Source organism: Dryas octopetala, chromosome 8 (genome assembly GCF_963921425.1).
Source record: "Dryas octopetala chromosome 8, drDryOcto1.1, whole genome shotgun sequence".
Taxonomy (NCBI): Eukaryota; Viridiplantae; Streptophyta; class Magnoliopsida; order Rosales; family Rosaceae; genus Dryas; species Dryas octopetala.
The window spans coordinates 4,540,371-4,565,065 of NC_141373.1; the positions used below are offsets into that span (position 1 = coordinate 4,540,371).

The window sequence follows — 24,695 nt, forward strand, 5'->3', positions numbered from 1 at the left end:
AAATAATGACAAGAAGAATGCTATCTTTTCTTTTTTTCCTAGTCAATACCAAGTGTAGTTGTTGATCAAAATTGTCCACTCTCTTTTAAAATTACCATTTAAAGATTATTTTTAAAAAAGTCAACTGCATCGTAAATCATTTAGTCATATAATTATTTTTAAATAAATAAATAATTTTAATAATTTTTTACAAAAATGATTCTTAAATTATTATTTAGAAAGAAAAAACAACTTTTATGATCATGCAGCATCTCCAACGACTCTTTAAATTTGGCTCTTCAAATCTTACTTTGCTGACATATATGGCAATTTGAAGAGCCTTTGATAACCTATGCGGCAATTTGAAGAACCAAATTTCTTACTTTAAAATTATGAATTCTAACAAACTTTTCAATTCATTAATTTATGATTTTTTTATTGTTTAGACAAAATTAAGATTTCAATAAGATTTAAAGGTCTAAATTAATATTTTAAGATTTGAAGACTCAAATTTACTCATTAAAATTGACGAATTGACTTTAAATTCTTATTTTGACGAGTTCATTAAAAGAGGTTATTGGAGATGATTTATCTAACGTGACACATCTAATTGAACAACCAAAGACTTTTGCCGATCCTCTTGAAGATGCTCTAAAAACTTTAAAAGAGAGATGTAAAAATTGACAATTGCTTTTGTTGAAATAAAACCACTTGCCACAATGCTACCCAACAAAAATCATTTCCGTCCTTGAATTTCAAACAAAGAAGCGAACCCATCACTTAAAACTTAAGAAAAAAACTTAAAAGCCGATTCCCATTTTTACAGAACAAACAGAAGAGAGAGAGAGTGACTCAAAGTAAAGACTAAAGACTGTGTGCCCAGTGCCCACACATTGCAGCTGTCTCCAGCCCATTTCCCTCCCAAATTCCCAAACCCCTTTATATACCCCCTCTTCTCCTTCCTCTCTCTTCACTCCTCACCTCCTCCACCACCACCTGGTCCACCTCCACCACCACCACCCAAAATTTCAAAAAAAAAAACAAAAAAATTAAAAATGAAAATCTCAGTCCTCCTCCATTTGTTGTTCCTCTTCTTCTTCACCTCCTCCTCTTCAACCCAAGCCATTCCCAGCAGTCCCTCAGTCCAGACCCTAAACACAAACCCCACACCCTCACTCTTCAACCCCAAGCTCCCGCCGCGCACCCTCTCCGCCTCCAAGCGCTTCGAGGGCTCCTCCGACCTCGTCCAGCTCCGCTACCACATGGGCCCGGTCCTCTCCTCCTCCCCCATTAACATCTACCTCATCTGGTACGGCAAGTGGGCCCTACCCCAGAAACTCCTAATCAAGGACTTTCTCCACTCCATCTCGGCCTCCGCCGACCCACGCGCCGCCGACCCCTCCCCCTCCGTCGCCGAGTGGTGGCGCACTGTCTCCCTCTACACCGACCAGACCGGCGCTAATGTCTCCCGCTCAGTCGTCGTCGCCGGCGAGTACGCTGACTTGAAATACTCCCACGGTCCCCACCTCACGCGCCTCTCAGTTCAACAGGTCATCGCCAACGCCGTCCGATCCGCGCCGTTACCGGTGGATCACAAGCACGGCGTGTACTTGATCCTCACTTCTGAAGACGTCACCGTTCAGGACTTTTGTCGAGCAGTTTGTGGGTTCCACTACTTCACGTTCCCGTCCATGGTGGGGTCCACGCTCCCCTACGCTTGGATTGGAAACTCCGGCAAGCAGTGCCCGGAGGTCTGCGCGTACCCGTTCGCGGTTCCCGGGTACATGGGCCAGGGCGGGCCCGGAGCGCTTCTGCCGCCGAATAAAGAGGTGGGTGTGGACGGAATGATCAGCGTGATCGCGCACGAGCTGGCGGAGCTGGCGTCGAACCCGCTGGTGAATGCTTGGTACGCCGGGGAGGACCCGACGGCGCCGACGGAGATCGGAGACTTGTGTGAGGGGTTGTACGGAACCGGAGGCGGTGGCGGGTACATTGGGCAGGTGATGAGGGATAGAGAAGGTAGGACATTCAATGTGCATGGGAGGAAAGGGAGGAGGTTCTTGGTGCAGTGGATTTGGAGCCCAACTTTGAAGGCCTGTGCTGGGCCTAATGCTTTGGACTGAAAAATACATTTTGCAAATAAGAAAAAAAAATTGTAATATTTGTTTTTTATTTTATAGGATGGATGGTTTGGAGGAGGCTGGGAGGGGATTTGGGTTTGGAGTGGCGGTGGTGGAGGAGGAGATGGATAAAGTAAGCTTGGCTTGAGCTTATTGTAATTTTTTTAATTTTTTTGTTTCCAATTTTTTGGTGGGTTAGTTAGGGTATTTAGATATCAAATTTTATAGTATATGTTTATATGATCATATGTTTTTTTTAGGCCCTTTTTTGTTTTCCATTTTGAAGGAAATTTGCTTTGGCAATTTTGTTCATCATAATAAGTTGGTAAGAAAGTGGGCTGAAATGCTGAATTCAGATTGAAATACTGAAATGGAATTTTGTCCTCAATCCTCATCCCAATCAGAGTCATTTTCTACTAACATACCTAAAGATATGGAAATTGATGGTACAAATTTAAGATAGAGCTGAGCTTAAATCTTAGGGCATGTTTGGTATCTTACTCAAATTTTTTTTTCAAAATTTAAAGTTTTTTTTTAAATATGAGTTTTCAAAATCAATTTATGAAATTTGAAAACTTAATTGGTATGAAATTTGAAAATAGTTTTTAAATTTAAAAAATAATGACAGTTAAGAACAAAAGAAGTGTAAAAAAAAAAATTGAGAAAAACAATGTTTTATTATTTTTAAAAAGAGGCATGTTTTTGAATTTTTTAAAAAAACTGTTTTTGAAAATAATTTACAAAATATGTTTTTTTGACTAAAATTTTTTTTTTTTGTTTTTAAAAAATAAAAATAGTTTTTTAATAGAATACCAATCAAACCCTTAGTAATCTCCAGCAGAATTGGCCGAGTAATCAAGCATGACTTTCAGAAAGAATTCAGTTCTTTTTAAAGTAAGAGTAAGACTAAAAGTGGTAGTAGTTGGAAATGTTCATGTTGTCATTAGTGAGTTGTTGTTGTGTTACTCACATGGGTAGTTTAATAATATGATAAATCACATATTTGACCATCTTATTATAGATTTTAGAAGTTTGTAAAATTTAATAAAGTAAAACAAATAATTAAGGATACCAATTAGGGGGTGCGGACACATTTAAATTTAAAGGTCCATAATTAATATCTTAAAAATGAAAAAGGTGAATCTGTCTGATCTAAAAGTTAGAAATGCATCTGGATTACATGTGATGTGTGTTAATGTGGGTGTTAAAATTCCCGTTATTAAGCATATTGCTAAGATTTTGATAGAGAAGGGCAGCAGAGCAGAGAGGGAATGCGAGCCTTGCCATAGCCAAAAATGTCATATTTCACAGTGGTCATCATCATCATGCTGTCAAACACCCTCCAAGTGGACTATATCATTTACAATTATGCTGTCAGCCTGTCATTACCCTCCCAAAGAGAGAAACCGAAACCCACATTAAATATTCATAAAAAAATTTGGTGAACATAAGTCCAAAAGTGTGATATATGCATCTTTGTTATTTGGTGGAGGTAATGTTGTATTATTATGCCACTTTTACTCGACAAGTTTATGCAAAAAAATGGATGTCCCAAATAGTAATCACCAAGACACCAACTTTGCTACAACCATGATGATCATGTGGGTTTTTTAAATTTTTGCATTTTAATTTAGAAATTTTGGAGGAGCAAACTTTAGTCTTTTTAATTTAGAGACTTGGACAAGAGGCCACCTCATGACCCAGCTTTAATGGCACATTTGTGATCCACAGCTAATATTGGGGACCACAAAAGTACCCATATTATAAGGGATTCTTAAATTAAAGGACGACCCTGATCTTTCAGGCCATGCCTCTCAGAGAGCAGAGGGGGGTAGGGGTGGTGGTGGTGGCCCCTCTGGTTGAGGGCCTTAAGAGCCTTGGGGGTTGCAATTTGCAAAGTCTTTGGGGTAGGTGCTTGCAAGAAAATAAAGAATGGGTACAAAAGGACTAGGGTCCAAAAGATACAAATCACCAAACCCTGTAGATGCCGGTGGTAATAAACAAATATCCCTTTTCCTATTCCCCATTTTCCCCATTGACAAACAACTTTGTTTTCCGGGAGATGCAAGTTGAACATGTGATAAATTCGGATTTTCCTACTATACCGGTCGCTATTAATGTAGGCCGGTATTCATATTGGTTTATTCTTATGTACATTTGATTTCGCATGTCTTAAAAAGTGTTATGAATCGTTATGTTGCTCATGCTCATTATGTGACATACATTTTTCGATTAATACATTAAAACGATTCATGATTCATGATAAGTTTAGCTTCAAAACTGGAATAGAGCTCATAGCAAACACTGACGAGCACAATCAATTTCTAATTATGGATTATGGATGATGCAGGTGGACCTCACAATAAGGTTCAAAACTTCATATTCATCAATGATCAGAATCACTAGGATAGTTCTTAATATATATATTTTTTAGTATAAAAATGAAAATTTGAATTCGAAATCCTTTCACAAAAAATTCGGTGGACCAATAGTTACAACTTAACATCTAACTAGTGAATCCTTTTACCCTTTCTATTTCTCCTTTCTCCTTATTTTTGTCAGAAAATTAAACTGACAGTATGCTCTATTGATGACATAACAACTTGTTCATCTGAATTCATGCCGAAATACTAAATCCCATAATTGTGTGATTTATTCATTCGAGGTCCAATTTTTTAAGCTAGTTGTAGTTGTCACTATCCCAATGTTTTTTTTTCTAGTTTTTTCTCTGGCCACTGTCACTATCCCAATGTTTGATTAGTGAGAAAGATAAAAATAATGGTATTGGGCCCCCCAATTTCATATGGTGATTAAATAGGGTCAGAGCCAAACACAATGCTGAGAAAAGGTTCCCTTAGTAAGAAAAGAGACAATCGGCAGATGAATAATCTATTGTTTGTTAAACAATATATATATATATATATAGATGATGCTCTAATTAAGCCTTGGAAGTTTCAATGAGCTATGATAATCTAACAAGTAACAACTTAATCAAGGAGAGCCTCAAAGCTTTGAACTCCTCAATTGCATAACTGAGTGTACCTACAATTTGAACTACAGTGTTATTCCTTTTTTGGTACCCCCATCTATCTTGCCAAGCAATGATATTAAGCATATTCAAATTAGAGAAAGTGACCATTTTTCTGACATAATTAATAGAGCTACATAAAACAATTGAAGTACTTTTATTATATTTCCCTGTCAAGCATAAAGCTTTGTCCACTTGTCTCATCCATCAATCAAAATAATCCATCACGTTTCTAAATGGAAAACTTTGGGTGTTTTAGTTTTGGCTTAATTATGCTTATCTCCCTTAAAACTAGAGGGTCACGTCTCACTTCATCCCCAAAATCACTTTGACTCACTATACCCATTAAATTCAGCTATGTGTTTTAAAGTATCTCATTTTGTAAAGATCTCTTTTTTCCATTTACCAAGTTGACATAGTGTCAATCAAAATTTTACTACGTAAAGGCCACGCCAACTTTGCTAATAAAAAAAATGAGAAACTTGACATAATAAGACAATTTAAAACGTATTTTAGACAATAAAGTGAGCTAAGATAAGTATGGTAAACCACATCCCACTCATGATATATGCCATGGACCAAAGTAAAGTTAAACTGTTAATAGTACAGAGATAATCATTGAATCTAGATAATTAGATAGTGGAAGTGTGGAACTTTAATTTTGCAGCTGGCATAGTTAATGAATTCACACAAAGCATCCTTAAACACCCCTCCATGGTCACTGTTAATGAATGCACATGAACTACCAACTAGTTATTGGTTAGAACTTAGAAGTTTGTTAATGATACAAATATTCTAGTAGAAAAGCGAAATCCTTCGAGTGTTAAAAATTGTGTTTGTAAGATAGAATTTTTCTTAATCAAATTATATACATATGTATATATTTTTATCAAAAGAGATCACAAATTTAGATTCCCCTTCATGTAGATAAAAAAAGAAAAAAATTAACATATAAACTATCACATCATAAGACGTAAAACATGGTAAAGCAAATGCGACCCCTCTAAGGCCAAAAGTCAAATGGTAGAAAACTGTCACTCGTGACATTAGAATATTAAACTTTTCAGCACCAGAAAACCAAAAAATATTCAACTTTTTCTGCTACGTGACATGAGAATATGTAACTGGAACCTTCTTGTATACACCAACATGTAACATAATAAAATAAAACATACACCAAAAATGATCTAAATATAAACTGAAAGTTGAAGACAGTGAAGGAGCAGTTTTGAGTGAGGATAAAGATAAACCGACTCTGGAGTTTTCAAGAACATCTTACTTGTGTTTGACCCATGAGAAATGCTAGAGCACAACAACCCAGAAAGATTGATTGACTGTCAATTTGTGTACGTGGTGCAACTACAAGAAATGCATGAAGAAACATTGCCACCTCCACCATGCCTAGAAATTAGAAAGGCCAAGATATGCACCACTTGTTTGTCTTTCTAAGACCGTCTGTGCCATTTGGCATCACACATGGCCTTGAAAAGCAGTATATAAGAGAGCAAGTGGTAGCAGCTTCCTCTCTTCAATCAACAAGAAGAGAAGAAAATGGCAGATACAGTGGGAGGTACGAAGGTTGGCTGCAACGACCGGTGTGGTTGTCCTATTCCATGCCCTGGCAGCGTGGCTTGCAGGTTTGTCACTGCTTCAAGTTTTTATAACCACATGTTTAGAGTGCTTTGCTGACGAAATTTGATCAGATCATCGAATTCCGTCAGGTAATCAAACTGACTTGACGGAATTCTATAGAGAGAGTCAACTTTTATCCACTAAAATATTAAAAGTTGGCATACCCTCCGAACAGTCTGATGACATTCAGATTGTTCGGATTATCAGATCCAGTCGCTATTGAACGGATTCTCCTTATGAAGGAATTTCATGACACACCTACGTCTTTCTTGAAGTTTTATCTCTCTCTCTCTCTCTCTCTCTCTCTCTCTCTCTCTCTCTCTCTCTCTCTATTTATATTGCTAATTGTACAATATCTGAACTGTGTATTAGTATTACCAGGTGCACAACCACGACAGAGGCCACGAGCGGGGATGGCCACATGAAATGCTCATGCGGCGAGCACTGCGGGTGCAACCCATGCACTTGTGCTAAGAGCGTGGTCACCACTGGGACTGGCAGGGCCTACTGCAGGTGTGGCGAAGGTTGCAATTGTGTCTCATGCTCTGCCTAAGCATGCACACATAAGCAACAACTCTAATTACCTTAGACAGCTGCTGAAAAGTTACATCACAACTGTGATGAATAGTGTCATAATGTAATAAAGACTATTAAAGTTGTTGTTATAGACTTACTGGTTTGTCCTTCAGAAATATAAGCAAATAAAAGGTTGTCCAGTGTCTTTATAATATTATAAAATTACTATGGTTTTATATGGCTTTCAGTCTTCTTTTTCCCGTCCTGAAATATTACTATGTATTTGAAAGTTCTATGATCTTGAAATTGATATAAAATATGGATTACTTCTAGTTAAGAAATATCCAAGTTATGTAGTATATAAAAAAATAGAAAAAGGAAAAAGGCTCCATTACCAGTCGCCAGAGTAATGATAAAATAATATGAGAAATGGATGAAGATTCCATGATCCAAAGCTAAAAGAGTCGAACTAGTAAGAGGCATAATCAACATGGATGTTCTGAGCAGAGCTCAACCTAAGTGACCCACTCACATAAGATGGAAATGATAAGCTTCCAGGGTTTAGAACTTGAATAGGCCAAGGCATTTATATTCAATAACAAATCCTCCACTTACTAGTCACCAACCCCGGTCTTGGAGCATGGCAGATTATTGAGTGATGAAACAAATGGTTCATATAGTTCACTGTATAAATGAACCATAAACCCAGTATATGTAAATATGAAAAAATATCAGTTTCTGAACAAGCCATAAGGCATAGGTCTGAAAAATCCCAGATGGGATTTAAGGTTTGAGCAATATTTTTGCTCCTCTTGCACCCAATAAGGCATGAAGTGTCAGACTGATCTTGAAACCAAGAGGCCAACCGTTTAGCAGCAGGGAAATCATGCTTCAGTTAGTATGCATGCCTTTGATAAGGTGCTCGCTAAGTAAACATCTTAGGTGATAAGATTAGCCAGGAATTCTTCTAACGAATGTAGACTTACGGAGCCATTTTCTTACCGTTTACTTCATCTTTGTCTCCTCTATTGATCCGGTAAGTCACGGTTCCTTCTCTCCACAGCTCATTTTCGAGATATCTCTCATAAAAGCTAACTTCCCCAGTTGTATTCACAGACAATGCGGAAGTGCTTCTGGTGCCATAATGTCCCTGTGCAAAACAAAAAGCCTTGAGAAATTCTGTTATAGTAAGGACAACACCATGGGGAGAAAGAAAACTGGATTTACCAACTGAGGGGCTTGTTCCACAAATATGGAACTTAGATGATATTCCCGTTCTGGAGAATAAATGCGAGGTAGCAGGCTTTCATCATCTTTGATCGTGTTCGTCATTAGTTTTTCAACCATTTCTTTTATTGGAAGTTCATCATCAGCATATTCATTTAACAGCTCTTTGAAATTATCGCCTAGTCGTTGAGCCTGAAAAAGAAGAAGATGACTCAAAATGATTTGCAAGCTGACTGGGAATTCAGGAGCCAGGAGGTTAAAAGTAAAGTACAACAAAAATATGAAGAGAGTTAATGATAATGCAAACAGTCCATAAATGTTAACGAAACTAAATTGAACAAACAGAACAATGGCTACTATATTAAAGCAAACAAGCCAAACAAACCAAAGAGTGAATCAATAATTGATTATATGATTAATCCCGTGCTCAAAATGAAGGCTGTCCAACACATTGAGGTATATACTTTCAACATTGGACTTATATGATATCTAATATATTAAAGAAAACAAGCCAAAACAACATGCCTTCTTACCTTAGGCCAAGGAGAATCTAGCTTTGCATTTGACAATACATGAATTCCGGATGAGACTTCAGTCACAAAATTTTTGTCCTCCTTTGGTCTGTTGGTTACATAAACCATGGTCCTGGAGCAAAGATCAGCCAGTATCAGGTTAAACCCGTTGTACTGATCTGCCTCCTCCACGACTTCCTTGGCAAACTCTACCGGATTCTTTTTGCTCTGCAACCACAGGAACCTATAATGATTATCCAAAGACATTTCTCATCTTATCTCTAATAAAAGGAATAAGTCTGATAGAAAATTAATTTGAATGTTTAGATTGGATATCAGAACCATGCTTAAAAGAAATACAAGTAGCAATCAGCTTGTAAATATTGAATGGCTGTTGAATTTGTTAGAGAGAATCAGAAAAAAAAGATAAAAACAGAACAGGACATTAATACCAATGAAAAATATGCAAATAATTTCTTTTTTGATATTACTGAAGAATTGATTAGCAATTGAGTCGCATATATAAAGGTCAAAGTTAAAGCTCCCTATACACTAGTATAGTGCATTAAAACCATTCATCCTATCACATCAACAACAACAACCTAAAAGTTAAATAAGCCATATAAATAGAAGCAGGTAACAAAGCAACTTTCTTCATTCTGATATCAATCAAGTTTCCACCTACACCTTGAACCATGAATTAATCTTTTTAGTAATTGCCACAGACATATATATGTATATATATATATATATATATAAACACACACATATATGTATATGTATGTATCATCAGCTAAATGGAGCATCTATACTTCATTGTTCCACCTAATTACAATAATAATCTCCTTACACATGGGAATTCAGGTTGCGATCCAAAACATAAAAACACCTAAGTCCCTAAGGAAATTCAATTCATGAGTTTCATCAACATATGCAAATCAAACTTCTCAACAACAGCTGACAGAGAAAATAGGATAAGTAAGTGATATAATACACATGAAGTTAAACACAATCACACCTTCAAGAAACGAACTGGGAGGTCACCCCTGCTCTTAGCTTGTGGAAGTTTCTCAACTTCTCTCACATTTGTGAGAAAAGCCACCAACCCATCTCTGGAACAAGCCAGCCATGTCCCACCTTCCAACCCATCTCTTCCTCCCAAGATTTCTTCACCTTCCCACCATGCCAGAGGCTTTGTTGGCCTCCAAAACCAAAACCAAAACAAACCCAATTGTAGTTTTAGCTCATTTAGCCCCAGAGATCAAAATCAAATCGAATTCATTTGAGAAACAGAAAATTAAGAAATACCCAGAAGAATCAGTAACTCACCGAGTGTGATATTCGTCCCTGTTGAGCAAGACGAGGAAGGGGTAAAGTGGGTGAGCTTGCCATACGAACACTGCTATACACATTTTTGGGCTATTTTGGTTTCAAGCGGGGATAAACTGGAGCTTTGTGTCTTATTTCATTCCGGATTTTCCCTTGTGCCAAGCGGGGATAAACTGGAGCTTTTGGATTTGTGAATGCTACTTTATTTGATACTGCCAGTCTGCCACCAACTTTGGCTATTTTATAAGACAAATTAGTAGAATAATCTCTCTTCACGAAATTTCCTAAACCAAAGCCCAAAGGTCAATTTTGACCTCTATTTATTTAAAAGAATGTAAGACCGAGTACAAAGGCTATAACAGCCATTGGTTCTCTGAAATTTTTTTAAATGCAAGAAGCAATATTAGTTATCGACATAACATGCCAGTTATAGAAGAGTAAAAAATGCAGCATACCTTTGACAAGCTACCAGAGAATTAATAGTGCAAAAGAGAAGTCTTATCTCTGGTTAATCAGCTGTAGTTTCAAGAAGCCTTTCCAATAGTTGACCTTAGCTAAATAAAGTTCCATTTATTTACTTGAAATTGGCAGGAGAAAATACTCCAATCCAATCATCAATTGAAGGGTGTGGAGAACTGAAGTCCAATGTCACCCATTCTGAATTTTGCCCCTGAATTAATGAGTCAGGAAAAATTGCATCAGTACCAAACACACCCCAAGTGCTCAAACGTAAAAATTTTGACAAAACTAAATTCAATTGCTTGAAGTGGCACTCAGTCTTCAAATGACTAATATACTTGGTGTGCTTAGAAGTTCACCTTCAGTCCAAGAAGTGTTGGGGAGCTAGGCTTTAACATAAGCTTGGTCATCATGAATTGCATACACTGTATTGTGAATAGCAATCTTCGACCAAGGCTGATCTCCATATATGAGACCTCACCTCTTGAAGGGTTGCAAGAACCAATGTGATTACAAAGAAGAAATGCTCAACTTTCTCATCCTGCCTACAATATAAGATAGAACCCAGAAGACATTCAATTGAAAATTATGGAAAACCCATTTTCTAAATTCATAAGATAGTAGCATAAAATTAAACATTAATTTAGCTGAAAAACCACAAAACAAAGCAAATGGGTATTGAAATTCCAGCAACAAGAAGTCAACAACACATGAACTAGAGCTTAGGACTGACCTGTCGGAAAAGATGGTAGCTAGCTGAAGCCTCAAACTAAAGAAATGTAGTGTCTTATTGGGTGTCAACTTGACAAGGCTTTTATGGATGACTGCATGCAAGTAAGCTCTTGCGAATATTTTGTAGTATCTTATAATATAATGATTCTTATATTATACCAATGGATGCAACAATTAATGTGAAGACAGTGGGGGCTTGTGTGGTTTAATTTTCTGGTTTGGACCAGTCATTCGCTTGTATTTGCCCGAGTGGGATGAACAAATTGCTATAATGCTATACACCAGATTTACTCTTAAAATAGGTACGTGAAATGTCATTACATACGTTAGTATCTTATTTGTTGTTCTAAATAAATAAGCTTCATAAGGATTTTATATCTAAATAAATGAGATGCAAAATACTTCAATAGTAATAGTTGCAACTATATATTATCTCTGTTATATGGGTTTAGACTGGAAGTTTGGTTAAATTATTATCTGTGAGATGATATGCTGAGGGTATGCTTGGAGTGGGACACGGGAACAACAAGTTCAAATTAAAACCATTACTGGAGGCTACTTGGACCTGCCTTTCTGACATTAATTTTTTAATGTGCATTACCTTTCCTCACCAAAGTCTATTTTTTGTCAAAGATTGTTTTGACAGTGCACAACTTTTCAATTACCATTATTGTTGTTTGTGGATAAACCCACACCAATTCAACAGCCAACCAGGGCCGGACACGTGGCTGGTCAGACCTGACTTCAATGTTTGACCTCCCAGCAGTCAGACTTTGACCTCCACATCATCACTGCTCAGCACTTCCTCCGCCAGCTCAGACCGGGTCTCCATGCCGAGTCCTCCATGTTCGGTCCGAGCCGAACCAATGATCTTCCAAGGGATTGAGTGTCCATCTTTCCACGGTCATCTCGGTTCGGCTCGGCTCGGCACTGAAATGACCTCCTTTCGAGTTCTGGCGTCGGCCAGTTAGGGCTCAGAGGAACCCCTATCTTTTGGATCGGCTCGGCATGGAATCTCATGTCCGATCCGATCACGCATGGACTTCATACATACGCATAAGAACATCTGCTCGGCTCTCCGCCGCCATTCCCAGGAAGAGCACGTTGGGGTGGACCGCCACACTTAAATGCACCTGACACAAATCCTCTGACGGATGGAATGTCCCAGTCTGCATCCATGACTATTGAGGTAGTTTGCCTGAACCTTCCAACCTTGCATTTAATGAAGCATTCAATGCAGCATTGAATGCTGAGGAGGTGAGTAGCTGTGCATGCAACTAGTTCTGACCAAGCGCGTGGGTCACTGGCAACCATTCATTCACATGCAGGTAACTTACTCATCAAGTCTTCCTTTGCTTATATATATATATATATATCAACTCATATGCGCCAGGGGGATCTATCAACCTATCTACAAAAACACTTACGCAAAAATTCCCAAACACCCAAGAGCATACCCAACTTGCTGAGAATAACCCAGAACATTTGCCTTGTTCTTCCTATTCTCCCAAGTTCATCCTTTGTTCTTCCTCACCTACCATCAAACTCCATCACTGACTTCATCATCGGAGCGTGTTTGGCTGGTACCACACCGGTCCATCTCCTTTGATCTTGTGTTTGTCTACAGGAAGATCTCAATCAATATCCACGTCATCATCCAGCAAGGCTTCGGATCAGCCAAGTCATCATCTCTAAGTTGTTGCATCTCTCTTACGGAAATTTGCATCAACAATTGCCTGCCTCTTCTTCTTCTTTTTAATCTTGTATGTTTGGACCTGCCTCCTCTTCTTCTTGCACACAATAGCTAGTTAAGTAAGCAAGCTGCATATGAGGGGTGACTGAAAGAAATGTTATATATAAATTCCTGTTTTTAATTTAAGTTTTTGGTTGTAGGATTGTTGCTCTCATGGGCCTTACTATTCAGAAGGAGCCGATAGTTTGGTCCAAGCTTTTTTGGGTACACAAACTGCATGCACGTACAAGAAGAGAGTATAATGATAATGAAAACAAGAAATCACATTTCCGAAGAATGAGAAATCACATTTGTTCAATACTCATCAATCCAAGAAATCACAATTCCGAAGATTTAGATTATTAATTATCCATCAAAAGTCAAAAGTCAAAATAAGGTAATGCAATGAGAAATTAATAGTGCGTTACATAGCAGATCGAGTAACTATGCAAGAACATAAAAAAGACAAGCCTACAACAACAGGCCCATTCAAATATCTGCAACGATAACTTCAACCTCCACATCTGGTAACATGTCTATAGATGTAACCTGCTTGACCACCTCTGGGGTGCTGAACAGGTCGATCACTCTTTTGTGAATCCGCAGCTCAAACCTATCCCACGTGTTGGTTCCTGTATATATACATATATATATATGTCTATAATAATATTTGAGAAAGACTGAATTAAATTATTAATCATAAATAAAATAAAAATGTATACCTTCTCCACAAGGGGCCTTCCTGGTAGTGATACGAAGAACCTTGGTGGGCATGCGCACTGGACCCTTAACCCTAACCACCCTTTCCTTGTCCTTGGCTTTGTTCACCAAATCTTCACAAACTAGATAATATTACACCATGTAAAACTCCATATTAATTAAGCACAATATATATAGATCACAAAAAATTGAATCAAAATACAAAACTAATTAAGATATATAGAGATAATCATATTAAACCTTTCTCGAGGTTCTTGACGTTCTTGGAGGAGAGCGTTATCCTAATCTTACGAATCTGATCTTTGGGTTCCTCCAACCCAAGCTTAGTAGGCTTCATCGGTGCGTATGCTGCTGCCATTGCCATTTTTCCTTCGATCCTTGATCTGTTTAATTAATATTGTTTAATTAATTGTTAATCTTTAATTTAGTAGTAATACTGCATGATCATGATCATCAAAGCATGCTATATCTATATGTATAGAAGAACAGTAATGAAATAATCAACACACAAAATAAATAAGAAGAGAAGGGATTAATCATGAATCTTATTATACGTACCTGGCCGCAGGAAAATAGTTTGACTTCACCTTTCGCAAGAATAATATTCACACAGCTTTGACGACTTTGTTGACCTAATTAGTTTATACATCTATATATATGTGATTATGTGTGTGTTAGGGTTAGATTTTTGCATGTTCGGTAATTTTTTAATATATTTTTTTTAGGTTCGTTCCTCCTCGCTACATTGAGGCCCGGTGACTTGGCCCAGGTCTGACGTCTCACCACGTCATGAGCTGGGGGCCACAGAAGGTAGTGTGGGTCCCACAGATACCTACCACTTTGTCAGGCTTTTCACTTTTTTAGCCTTTTGGACTTTGATTCTCTACATGGGTGCGTGAACGCAATTCTATGTACAAATGTACAATGCAGATTGGAGACAAAATTTGTTGGATTTTGAGATTTTCTCATTATTTTACATAGCACTCGAAAAAATTAACAGATTCATAATACTTTTTAGAGTATATTTAAGCATAAATAAAAGTTTAAGAAAAATACCAATCGGTATTTGTAGAAGAATCCATGTATTGATCACTTTATTAAGTTGAAGTGTTGAACCCCCACCCTTTGTGTCACATGAATCGATGAGCGTCATTTTGTTCATGTTTTCTAAATAGGTCATGTTTGGAAGCTGGGCTGGCAAAAAATGCCAACAGACCGAATTTTACCGACCATTGACCCGATCCAAATTGATCAATTTGGTGGTCGTTCTTCCTCCATTGATTTCGAATGCACGATCGAACTATACCGGCACGATCGAACTATACCGCCACAATCGGGATCGGAAACAGTCCGGCTACCACCCCCTGCGAAACACCAAAAAGTCGAACTGTACCACCAAATATTGCCGATTGAACCCACCTGAACCTGAAAAGTCGGCAACCGACGACTGTCAATTCAAAAGCGGTTTCCTTTTGTGTTGTTTGCCTTCCGTCGATCTTGGTTTGTCGGATCAGTTACTGTCACCGACCCACCTATTTGGAAGTACTTGTGGTAGTGTTATAAAGATTTAAATTAAAGTTGATTTTTTCTAACAATGGTTAAAAAGGTTATACATTAAAAAAAAAAAAAATGGTTCAAAATGTTAAATAAAAATGGTTTTGAGAAAAATGTAAGATAATTAACTGGTAAATAAAAATTTGTTGACTATAGGAAGCACGCAATTTTTTTTTGGTAAATTGAGATTGGCCTAGTTGACAGAGGACAAAAGCTCCCCTCAACACATCTGGGTTCGAACCCTCCCCCTTCCCCTTTAATAAAAGCAAAAAAGATTCTTTTGAAACATTTTTCAATGAATATATATGTAGGACGTACACATTTGGTTTTTTAATAGATGAGTCATTCATGTCATAATCAAAGGGTTAAAAGTAAGAATGCGATCTTAACAATATTAATGTACTAGATCCTATCAAAATTCCCTATAATTTTTCTTAAGCATGCAGTACTAGAATGTGTACCTATTGGAGAAGTTCTTGTGTTGCATTATTATCATTTTATTTACGAAAAAACTATCACCAAACATATTCGATTAGTTTAGAATGTACATGAAATTAAAGAAAATAATATAAAGTGCATATATATATTGGGTAATGTTATTAACAGTGAGATTAGTCAACTTGGTTGAGTTATTAAGTTTGTCTTGTGTTGTCAATGGCCATTTGATTTAGTGATACGGTGATACCTAGTCTCCTCTCAATGAGAGAGGTCCATATTGATGTTTTCCTAAGTTTTTATTTGTCGAGTTTGCATTTGGTGTAAAAAAAAAAGGGTTGTATAGCAAATTCATATGATCATAAATTAATTTGAATGGCACAATGATTCAATCCTCTAGTCAATTAATCTTCATTTACACAGGAAAAAGTAAGTCGATCTGTCATAATTCAATAACATAAGAGTTTTTAAATTTGTACGCTCATCAAATTATATATCAAATGGCCGGGAGCTTTAAGGGAGATTTATTTTGAAAAGGCCCCATTAAGTTATCTAACACTGTAAATCAATAATCTAATTCGTCTAATTTTTATGTGTAAATTTAACAATTATCTTTATAAAAAAATTAACTAATTTAATCGTTTGATTATCATCTTGATTATTTTAATATTTACTGAAAACCCTGTGTTTGTTTATTTATTTAGTCATACTTAGATGACTAAGTATATAGTTTTCAATTTGATTGATTTTTCTTAAGAATGATCATTGAGTAGAAATCTAACAAATAAATGGTTAAGATTATTGAATTATATTGATCATTATATCAATATACATAATGATTCTACATCGATCTCATTTTATTTGTTTCAATAAAGATTCCTTATATGTCAATATATATAATAGTATGTTATGGTAATTTCAAGGGTTAATTACAATTATATACCTTAACTATACACCACTTTTCAATTTAGTACCTCTAGTTCAAAAAGTTGCATTAAGGTACCCTAACTACGAAACCGTGTCAGTTAAGTACCTCTGTTAGTCTTGCTGTCAAAAAGGCAGTTATCTGATGACGTAACACATCATTAAAAGGCTTCATTTCAATTTAGTACATCAACTTTACCATATTTTTCAAGTTCATACCTTATGTTAAAAAATTTGCAAATAAATAAATATTTTCCAACTTTTATCTCAACTTCACCCCAACTTTTGACTCATCAAATCTCCACTAAAATCATCAATTTTATACTCATTTTGAAGCTATGAATCTCCTCTTTACAACCATATAAAAATCATGCAAAAAGGAATATAAAATTGGTCACAAAGTAGGCTACTCGAAACTGCCAAAATTTTCAAACAAATTGGCAATTTCGAGTAGCCTAATTTGTCTACTTATCTCGCATTTCATTGCTCATTTTTTAATTATTTCTATATGGTTGCAAAGAGAAGATTCATAACTTCAAAATGAGTATAAGATTGTTGGTTTTTGTGAAGATTTGATGGGTCAAAAGTTGGAGTGAAGTTGAGATAAAAACTTGAAAACATTTATTTATTTGACAGTTTTTTAACTTGAGGTATTAATTTGAAAAATATGGTAAAGTTGAGGTACTAAATTGAAATTAAGCCTTTTAATTGTGTGTCACGTCATCAAATAACAGCCTTTTTGACGACCAGACTAACAAAAGTAGCTAATTGACACGGTTTCATTGTTGGTGTATCTTAATGCAACTTTTTAAACTTGAGGTACTAAGTTGAAAAGTGGTGTATAATTGAAGTATATAATTGTAATTTACCTAGCTTCAATATATAAAATGAAAAAAATTGGTTAACAAACTTTTTGTCAAAATATTACGATGAAGATGTGTTTGGTCCTCTATGAGGACTTAGGAGAGCAATTAACGTTAATCTAGCTTGGAACAGCTGATTTTTGTTCTGTTTTAATCGATTGTTGAGTGTCTTTGGATTATTCTGACTAGTTATGTGCACGTTTGTTTTTCTCACCGACTTGTCCTGAATCGAACACCAAACTCAACTGGTACTTTATCATCTACTCAGAATCTATAAGCTTGAATCAAAATCTACGACACCGAGTTTTGATTCTGTACAACCGCCTCCACCAAAGCATCCAAGTCCGACATCTCCGTATCTCCTCCGTAGTCCGTACACAAGAACTTCGTCTCAGAGCTTTGTCGCTGGCTTTCTGCCGCGTAGACAGTCCCGCAGCAGATAAAGACAAAACTCGAGTCCGTTCTCAAATCCGGTGTCGTTTCGACACGACTTCGGTTCGGCATCTCCTGGACACGTGTCGAGTAGGGGCACGCGAAAGCTGTGTGAGGATCACGTGCAACGCATGCCGCTCCGTCCAAAAAGTCATAACGCATAACTAAATAAAATAAAAACTTGTTTTTTTTTTTTTTTTAATTTTTTAATTTTTTTTAAAAAAATAACACCCTGTTTGTTTGTCTCCCTAGAGAGAGAGAGGGCACCAAAAATGGGTAAGGTAGTGGAGAGGAAGAAGAAGAAGAAAGGACGGCCCTCTCTTTTAGATCTTCAAAAACGGACCCTGAGAGAACAGCAACAGCTGCAGCAACAGCAGCAGCAACAACAGCAAAAGCGAAAGAGCAACAACTCTGCCCCTCATTCCAACCCTAATTACAGGTCTGCCCCTACCCAGACTCCGCTCCGTCGATCTACTCGCCGCAACCCTAGCCTCGACCCCGACGACGATGACCAAGACGAGGAAGAAGAAGACGACGACGTTTCGGCCGGGAAACGCCGCGAGAAGAAGCTCAAGCTCGTCCTCAAATTGCCGCCCAATCAGAAATCGTCCGCCAATTCCGCGTCTCTGAACTCCGGCGGCGCCGAGTCGAATGCCGAGGACGACAACGCCGCGTCGGATGACGATGAGAAGGGCAAGATCAATGCGATCGGCGATGGATCTGGCCTGGTTCGGCCCCAAAAGGTATTGAATTTTTGGGGATTTGTGTAAAAAGGGTCAGATTTCGTTTGGGGTTTTTTATTTTCGCGGGTTGAGAGCGCCAAAATCCTTGAATTCTTTTTGGCTCTTTTTCTGTGGGTCTGAAAAAATATATACGTTGACATTATATTTGAAAATTCCTTGAATTTCGCACCTTTGAACTATGTTCTTTTTTGGGGTTTTTCTAGAATCTTAGTAAATGGGGTTGACTTGGTACGTCCTGTGGAGTTCCCGTATTGAATTTTGCAGAGCTAACATAAATTTCTTAAAAGTTTTTAATTGATAATAATTGTTGGGGTTTTTTTTTTTTTTTTTTTTCCGATTTGTTAGCATTTAGCTTAAATTCTTCTTTTTATTTACTAATAATGATTTGACTGTCATATCTAATAAAAAGTTTAAATTTGTCTTTTATCCTTTTTTTAATTAATAATTATTATTTCCCAGTTTGCAACTGTATTTTCCCTTTTTGGCACTTTGAATGCCTGGCTACTTTGCCTTTTCACAGCCACTTTGCTACTGGTTTCTCACCCGCAATGGAAATTAATTTGGTACATCTATTTCCATGTTTTTTAGTTACTCAGTTGTATTCACTTTTGCAGGGTGACAAATCAATTTCTGCTACAAACCCTTCAAGCACCATCCAAGGTTTGCTTATAATCTCAACCCCATTTGCAAGAAAGCGTTTTGATTTTGGATATGGATTTGGAAGTTATTTTTGTTAGCATCATTGAGTTTGTGATTATTTGCAGGAGGGACAAAGCTGGATTCTGGACCCTCTACCCCTTTACCCGATAAAAATCTGTTACTGTTCATACTCGACAGGCTTCAAAAGTGTGTTTTTGGGTTTCTGGGATTTTGTTCTGCTTATTTTGTTGTAGCTTTTGAGTATCAATTTGGTGATGCTTCTTTTTTTGTTTTTCAATTATGTCAGGAAGGACACCTACGGTGTGTTTTCTGAACCAGTGGACCCCAAAGAGGTTAGTTTATATAATGGTGATGCATTAACTTCAAGGACTTGTGTGAAGGTTCCCTTTTTATACTATTTTTTTTCTTTGGTATGTAGCTTCCGGACTACCATGAAGTGATAGAGCATCCTATGGATTTTGCAACGGTGAAGAAGAAACTTACTGGTGGAGCATATGCCAGCTTGGAACAGTTTGAGGTCAGCTTACACTGATTTAATCTTCTTTCAATCTTCCTTGCATCATCTGTTTTGATTTTAATCGTTTGGTAGGATTTAGATCCTTAAATTAGCTTTGGTCTTATCCTGTACGAGTTTGTGACACGTTTCAGCGATGCTGGCTGAATGGGCTGAATATATTATGAGAGAAAATGTTCTGATTTGGAAGTAGGTTTACGTGCAATTGTTTTAATATTGTTCTACACATCTTCTCGGAAGATCCTGTTGAAAATCCATCATGCATGTCAAACCGTGGAGCCATTTGCATTTAAGTGGATTACGTGGCTATTCAATTAGATTTTCTAAAAGTATCCATTTTTATTATGGTTCTACTAAATACTTTGCTTTGGTGCAATACAGTTAAATTGGTCTCGTAAGTAGGAATCCACTTAATAATGTGCTTTCCAAACACTACCATAATTTGCTAAAATTGAAATCTTTTGATTAGTTGCTAATGAAGCATTAAATACTCGTCTATTTGCCTTCCCTTTGGTTATTTTGATTTTGCTTGTCAATGAAATAATATAGTAGGTACCCCTCTTTAATTTTCACAGGAAGTGAACTTTTCTGAATGCCACTTGAATAGGTTAATATTGATTACTTTCCATTTTTTGTGCTTATTGGAACATTTAACTTCTAGAATTTAGTTCACTTGAGAGAGTTAATGAAGATTCTATTCAGAAGTATCAAGCATACTTGTACTGCTCACTCTCGGCTTGTTACATGATTGTACTTTGTAAGAACAATGTCATCTAGAATGATTTCAGTGGGTACAGACTAATCTTTTCGAAATGACCCCTTGTCTCCAATTCAGTAACTTAATAGAGAATGTCTCATGAAGCAAAAGAAATGTTGTTTCCACAACTCTTTAGCATCAGGATTGGCTTTCCTACTTAATGGACTACCTTCATTTGTTTAAATCCTTTGGTTGTGGTGCGCTTGGGAACATGTGTTTGGCCACTGGTCTGTTGCTTTTGCAGTTAGACCTTGCATATGCTCCCCTCCTTATTTGTTTAACAGAGAGCAATGTCCATGTTTGATTGTTATGCAATGTCTGCATGATGTTAAATCAGAGTATTCTTCCATCTCGCTTTTGTATGTGTGGATCATCCCTTTATGTGGCCGGAACATTATTCATTTTTGCATGGGGGAGACAGTGCCTTGGCATAAATGTGCATGTTGTTGCAGTGTCCTTTCTATCTATATGTAATTTTGAGTAGTTTGTTGACTGGTTCTCTTCCAGATACTTTGTGGGTTTGGTTATGGAATGGTTGTCCTCAACTCTGGACTACAATCTTGTGGTTTCATTTTCTGTTGTAGTTTTGCAATTCTCTTTTTTAATCGTTTGATGATTTGGGTTCCTTTTTTCTTGTTTGTGCAATTTATAGCTCCACTGCTCCAGTGGTAGAGCACTTTATGCACACACCCACAGCAAGATTATGACTCTTACCCTCCCCCTCCCCCCTCTTCTGAATCTAAAAAATGATCTCATTGTTATACAGCTACTAATCTGTTCCAAGAATTCACTGAGATTTTTCTCCTTGGATATCGTATTATTTTTTATTTTTTGGCTGTCTTCTGCTTGAGATTGGATTGCCATTTACTATGAATGTCATGAGGAGTACTACATTTGTTTTTAACTGTTGAAAAAATAGCCATAATTTGGATTAGGCCATTGGTGTAATGCAATGATGCTCTGCAATATTGCTGGAACATCGGTTCATCAGAAATAAAATTTGGTTTAATGATCTTGCAGAGTGATGTTTTCTTAATCTGCTCGAATGCGATGCAGTACAATGCCCCGGATACCATATATTTTCGACAGGTACAGTCAGATCCAGCTCCTTTCTTACCTCATTTGAGGCTACTATGTGTTGTCTGAACTTTGATGACTTTTTCCAGGCACGCTCCATACAAGAGCTTGCGATAAAGAATTTTGAAAATTTGAGGCAAGATAGTGATGATAATGAACCAGGACCGAAGAGAAGAGGTAGACCACCAACCAAGAATTTGAAAAAACCACTGGGCAGGCCTTCCTTGGAGCGTGCTGGTTCAGAGTTTTCAGATGCCACTCTTGCTACTGGGGCAGAAAACGCCACCAATTATGATCTGAGAAAAGGATCGGACAAGTCTGGTTTCGCAGATTCATCTGGGCGATTCCATGGTTCACGGAATAATGACGTTTATACTAGTTGGTTGGCTGATAACAAATCTGAGAGGAATGATGACCTCACAGGTTTGTGTCACTTTTATTTGTCCATCAATTTTAATTGTCTGACGTTATTACGTATATCCATTTAATAGGCTTGATGGATTTTCGATAATTTATTTTAAATTTATCTTTTATTTTTAATTATCTCAGGTTCGACATTGAGGGGTAATTCTAAGCCTGGGAGAAAACAATTTGTGTTTGATGAGAACAGGCGTAATACATATAAACAATCTCATCCCTCAGCTGGTGGACGGGAGTCGTCTGTGCTGACTACATTTGATGGAGAAAGAAAGCAACTAATGGCTGTATGTATACAATTGTTGTTCAATTATCTAAGTTCATACTTTTGTAGCAACTAAAGTTAGTCACTACTTTGCATGAGGACCATGTAGATTGGTGGCGGATATGTTATTATAACTTCCTAGAATGTGTTTAGGGGCCACACGTTTGTTAGTGGGATGGCCATGTTTACGTCAAAGGGTTGGTATGGAATTTTTGTTGCTCCATGATATATTTTCATCATGATGGTTCCACAACAGCCCCAGCATGTCCTGCTTCCTGCCTTTTGGTGAACAAATTCATTTGTCATACCTTGCCTGGACTTTGTGTGGTCTGCTGACTTCTCTTTTATGTGAATCAGGTAGGGCTTCACTCAGACTACGGTTACGCAAGGAGCCTGGCTCGATTTGCTGCGAATCTGGGACCCGTTGCTTGGAAAGTTGCTTCGAAGAAGATTGAAAGGTCTTTGCCTGCTGGGGTTATGTTCGGCCCTGGGTGGGTTGGGGAAAATGATCTTGCGCCACATGGGCCCCTATTATTAGCCTCATCCTCTCTAGGGCAGCAGCCATCTTCATCACAGCCCTTTCCCATTCGTGCTAATTCATCTTCTGCTGCAACATCTTGCTCTGTTGGCTCAAGTGGAGATAAATTACCGGACAAGCCTTTGGCACAGAACTCGTCAGAGAAGAATGTGCCTTCTATTCCTTCAGCATTGGGTGGCCATCTAACCAGTCCTATCCCTCTGTCTGCTGCCACTTCATCAACCCCCTTAGTTGCTAATAGATCTCCTGAACCCCTCACAGGAAAAGCAGAAACTATTGAAGGATCGAACTCTCGTACTGGGTTTAATATGCTGAACAGCAACCTTGGTGTAATCAGGCCAACGCCTCCTTTTCAGAACCATCAGAATCCTGTAATGCAACCTGGGATCAATGGATATAATGGCACGTATGGATTAAACCTTCCTGCTCAGATGGGAAAACTAATTGGAGCGGCCAGGCCTGGTGGTTTTAACTTCCAGTCATCTCAAATGCTTGACACAGTCTCTAGGACTAATACTAACTTCATCCATCCAGCAACTTCAAACAGCTTAAATTCAGAAGAAACCAAGTTTTCTGAAAATCCAGGTACAATAAACTCTTCCGGTCCATTTCAAAATTCAGTGAATGAGGCACTGGCAACCCGAACGACAGGGCACCATCCCCGACCATCTTGGCAAGGGTTGTCACAACAGCAGAAACCAGATTCAGGATTGTCCCCGCAACAGAAGCCCGATTCAGTCCCACCAGATCTGAATGTCAGATTTCAGTCCCCGGGGTCCCCTAGTTCTAGCCGGGCTGATTCAACGCAGCCAGATTTAGCATTGCAGCTCTGAGAATAATTTATTCTTTCCCCCTTTTTTCAGTTCTCCTTTGATTAAGTTAACCATAGAAGGTGGGTGATTCACTTGCTCCTGGTGATGAGATTCATAGGGGTCTCTTTCATGTGGAGGGAAGCCACACCTAACTGTATTGTAAAGGAGTAGGTTGTACAGATTAATGTACCCTAATTCTTAGGTCCACAAGTAAAAGAAAGGTTTCATTTGTAACATTGGAAACCATGATTCGGCGAGAATGTGTTCCTGATGATGATGTGCAATATCTATTTTACATTTAAAATCCTTGGTTATTCCAAGGACATACACTCTGGTTCCTGATGATGTAATGTTGTTTTATATTCGAAATCTTTGTTAGTTTAAAGAAATAAAGTTTGCTTGAGATTCAATATATCAGTTGATTATGGTGAGATTCTGAGAATCATTAATTCAATCTCTATGATATGACGGGGACTTGAAGACAAGAACCAATTTGACTCTGACTTTGGATCAAGTTCAAAGGTGCTTTAATGCAAGAGACTTTTTTTTGGGTACAATAATACAAGAAACTTTACGTGGGAGGACCAACTTGATATATTGTTCACATAGGATTCATACATGGTTGAAACAATTTCATGTCACATAACATGAGCTGCATGGTTATATTCTTTTTCAGCAACGAGTAAAACCCTTACCATCCATTATTTACTCCAACCAA

At 37.6% G+C, this 24,695-nt stretch overlaps 5 protein-coding genes across 5 annotated transcripts; 3 read left to right on the forward strand and 2 right to left on the reverse strand.

The window, feature by feature from the left end:
* The first annotated feature begins 938 nt into the window (after positions 1–938).
* On the forward strand, positions 939–2,493 carry LOC147276271 (protein EXORDIUM-like 5). Its single transcript, XM_086255213.1, has one exon. It carries the CDS (start codon positions 1,035–1,037, stop codon positions 2,100–2,102), a length of 1,068 nt encoding a protein of 355 aa, XP_086111339.1. The 5' UTR covers positions 939–1,034; the 3' UTR covers positions 2,103–2,493.
* Positions 2,494–6,304: 3,811 nt separating this feature from the next.
* On the forward strand, positions 6,305–7,409 carry LOC147276272 (metallothionein-like protein 4A). The gene is made up of 2 exons (XM_086253781.1): positions 6,305–6,764; positions 7,141–7,409. Exons 1-2 carry the CDS (start codon positions 6,679–6,681, stop codon positions 7,310–7,312), a joined length of 258 nt encoding a protein of 85 aa, XP_086109907.1. The 5' UTR covers positions 6,305–6,678; the 3' UTR covers positions 7,313–7,409.
* A 257-nt stretch (positions 7,410–7,666) lies between these two features.
* LOC147276273 (transport/golgi organization-like protein (DUF833)) lies at positions 7,667–10,541 on the reverse strand. The gene is made up of 5 exons (XM_086253780.1): positions 10,344–10,541; positions 10,033–10,216; positions 9,036–9,242; positions 8,503–8,694; positions 7,667–8,425 (listed from the first exon to the last, which is right to left on the reverse strand). The coding sequence occupies exons 1-5, from the start codon at positions 10,424–10,426 to the stop codon at positions 8,258–8,260; spliced, it is 834 nt and encodes a 277-aa protein (XP_086109906.1). The 5' UTR covers positions 10,427–10,541; the 3' UTR covers positions 7,667–8,257.
* A 3,214-nt stretch (positions 10,542–13,755) lies between these two features.
* On the reverse strand, positions 13,756–14,350 carry LOC147276274 (small ribosomal subunit protein uS10y-like). Its single transcript, XM_086254690.1, has 3 exons — positions 14,227–14,350; positions 13,989–14,108; positions 13,756–13,898 (listed from the first exon to the last, which is right to left on the reverse strand). The coding sequence occupies exons 1-3, from the start codon at positions 14,348–14,350 to the stop codon at positions 13,756–13,758; spliced, it is 387 nt and encodes a 128-aa protein (XP_086110816.1).
* Positions 14,351–18,425: 4,075 nt separating this feature from the next.
* LOC147276275 (uncharacterized) lies at positions 18,426–24,387 on the forward strand. The gene is made up of 9 exons (XM_086253250.1): positions 18,426–18,937; positions 19,552–19,597; positions 19,702–19,783; positions 19,884–19,929; positions 20,016–20,114; positions 21,889–21,957; positions 22,035–22,368; positions 22,495–22,649; positions 22,985–24,387. The coding sequence occupies exons 1-9, from the start codon at positions 18,467–18,469 to the stop codon at positions 23,996–23,998; spliced, it is 2,316 nt and encodes a 771-aa protein (XP_086109376.1). The 5' UTR covers positions 18,426–18,466; the 3' UTR covers positions 23,999–24,387.
* The last annotated feature ends 308 nt before the right edge of the window (positions 24,388–24,695 follow it).

Coding starts and splice junctions, on each gene's coding strand:
- LOC147276271 (XM_086255213.1), top strand. CDS start 1,035: ATGAAAATCTCAGTCCTCCTCCATTTGTTGTTCCTCTTCTTCTTCACC.
- LOC147276272 (XM_086253781.1), top strand. CDS start 6,679: ATGGCAGATACAGTGGGAGGTACGAAGGTTGGCTGCAACGACCGGTGT. Junction 6,765..7,140: donor CCTGGCAGCGTGGCTTGCAG/GTTTGTCACTGC, acceptor TAGTATTACCAG/GTGCACAACCACGACAGAGG.
- LOC147276273 (XM_086253780.1), bottom strand. CDS start 10,426: ATGTGTATAGCAGTGTTCGTATGGCAAGCTCACCCACTTTACCCCTTC. Junction 10,217..10,343: donor AGGGACGAATATCACACTCG/GTGAGTTACTGA, acceptor TTGGTTTTGGAG/GCCAACAAAGCCTCTGGCAT. Junction 9,243..10,032: donor TCCCAGTTCGTTTCTTGAAG/GTGTGATTGTGT, acceptor CTGTGGTTGCAG/AGCAAAAAGAATCCGGTAGA.
- LOC147276275 (XM_086253250.1), top strand. CDS start 18,467: ATGGGTAAGGTAGTGGAGAGGAAGAAGAAGAAGAAAGGACGGCCCTCT. Junction 19,598..19,701: donor CCCTTCAAGCACCATCCAAG/GTTTGCTTATAA, acceptor GATTATTTGCAG/GAGGGACAAAGCTGGATTCT. Junction 22,650..22,984: donor AAAGAAAGCAACTAATGGCT/GTATGTATACAA, acceptor TATGTGAATCAG/GTAGGGCTTCACTCAGACTA.
- LOC147276274 (XM_086254690.1), bottom strand. CDS start 14,350: ATGGCAATGGCAGCAGCATACGCACCGATGAAGCCTACTAAGCTTGGG. Junction 14,109..14,226: donor CGTCAAGAACCTCGAGAAAG/GTTTAATATGAT, acceptor AATATTATCTAG/TTTGTGAAGATTTGGTGAAC. Junction 13,899..13,988: donor GAAGGCCCCTTGTGGAGAAG/GTATACATTTTT, acceptor GTATATATACAG/GAACCAACACGTGGGATAGG.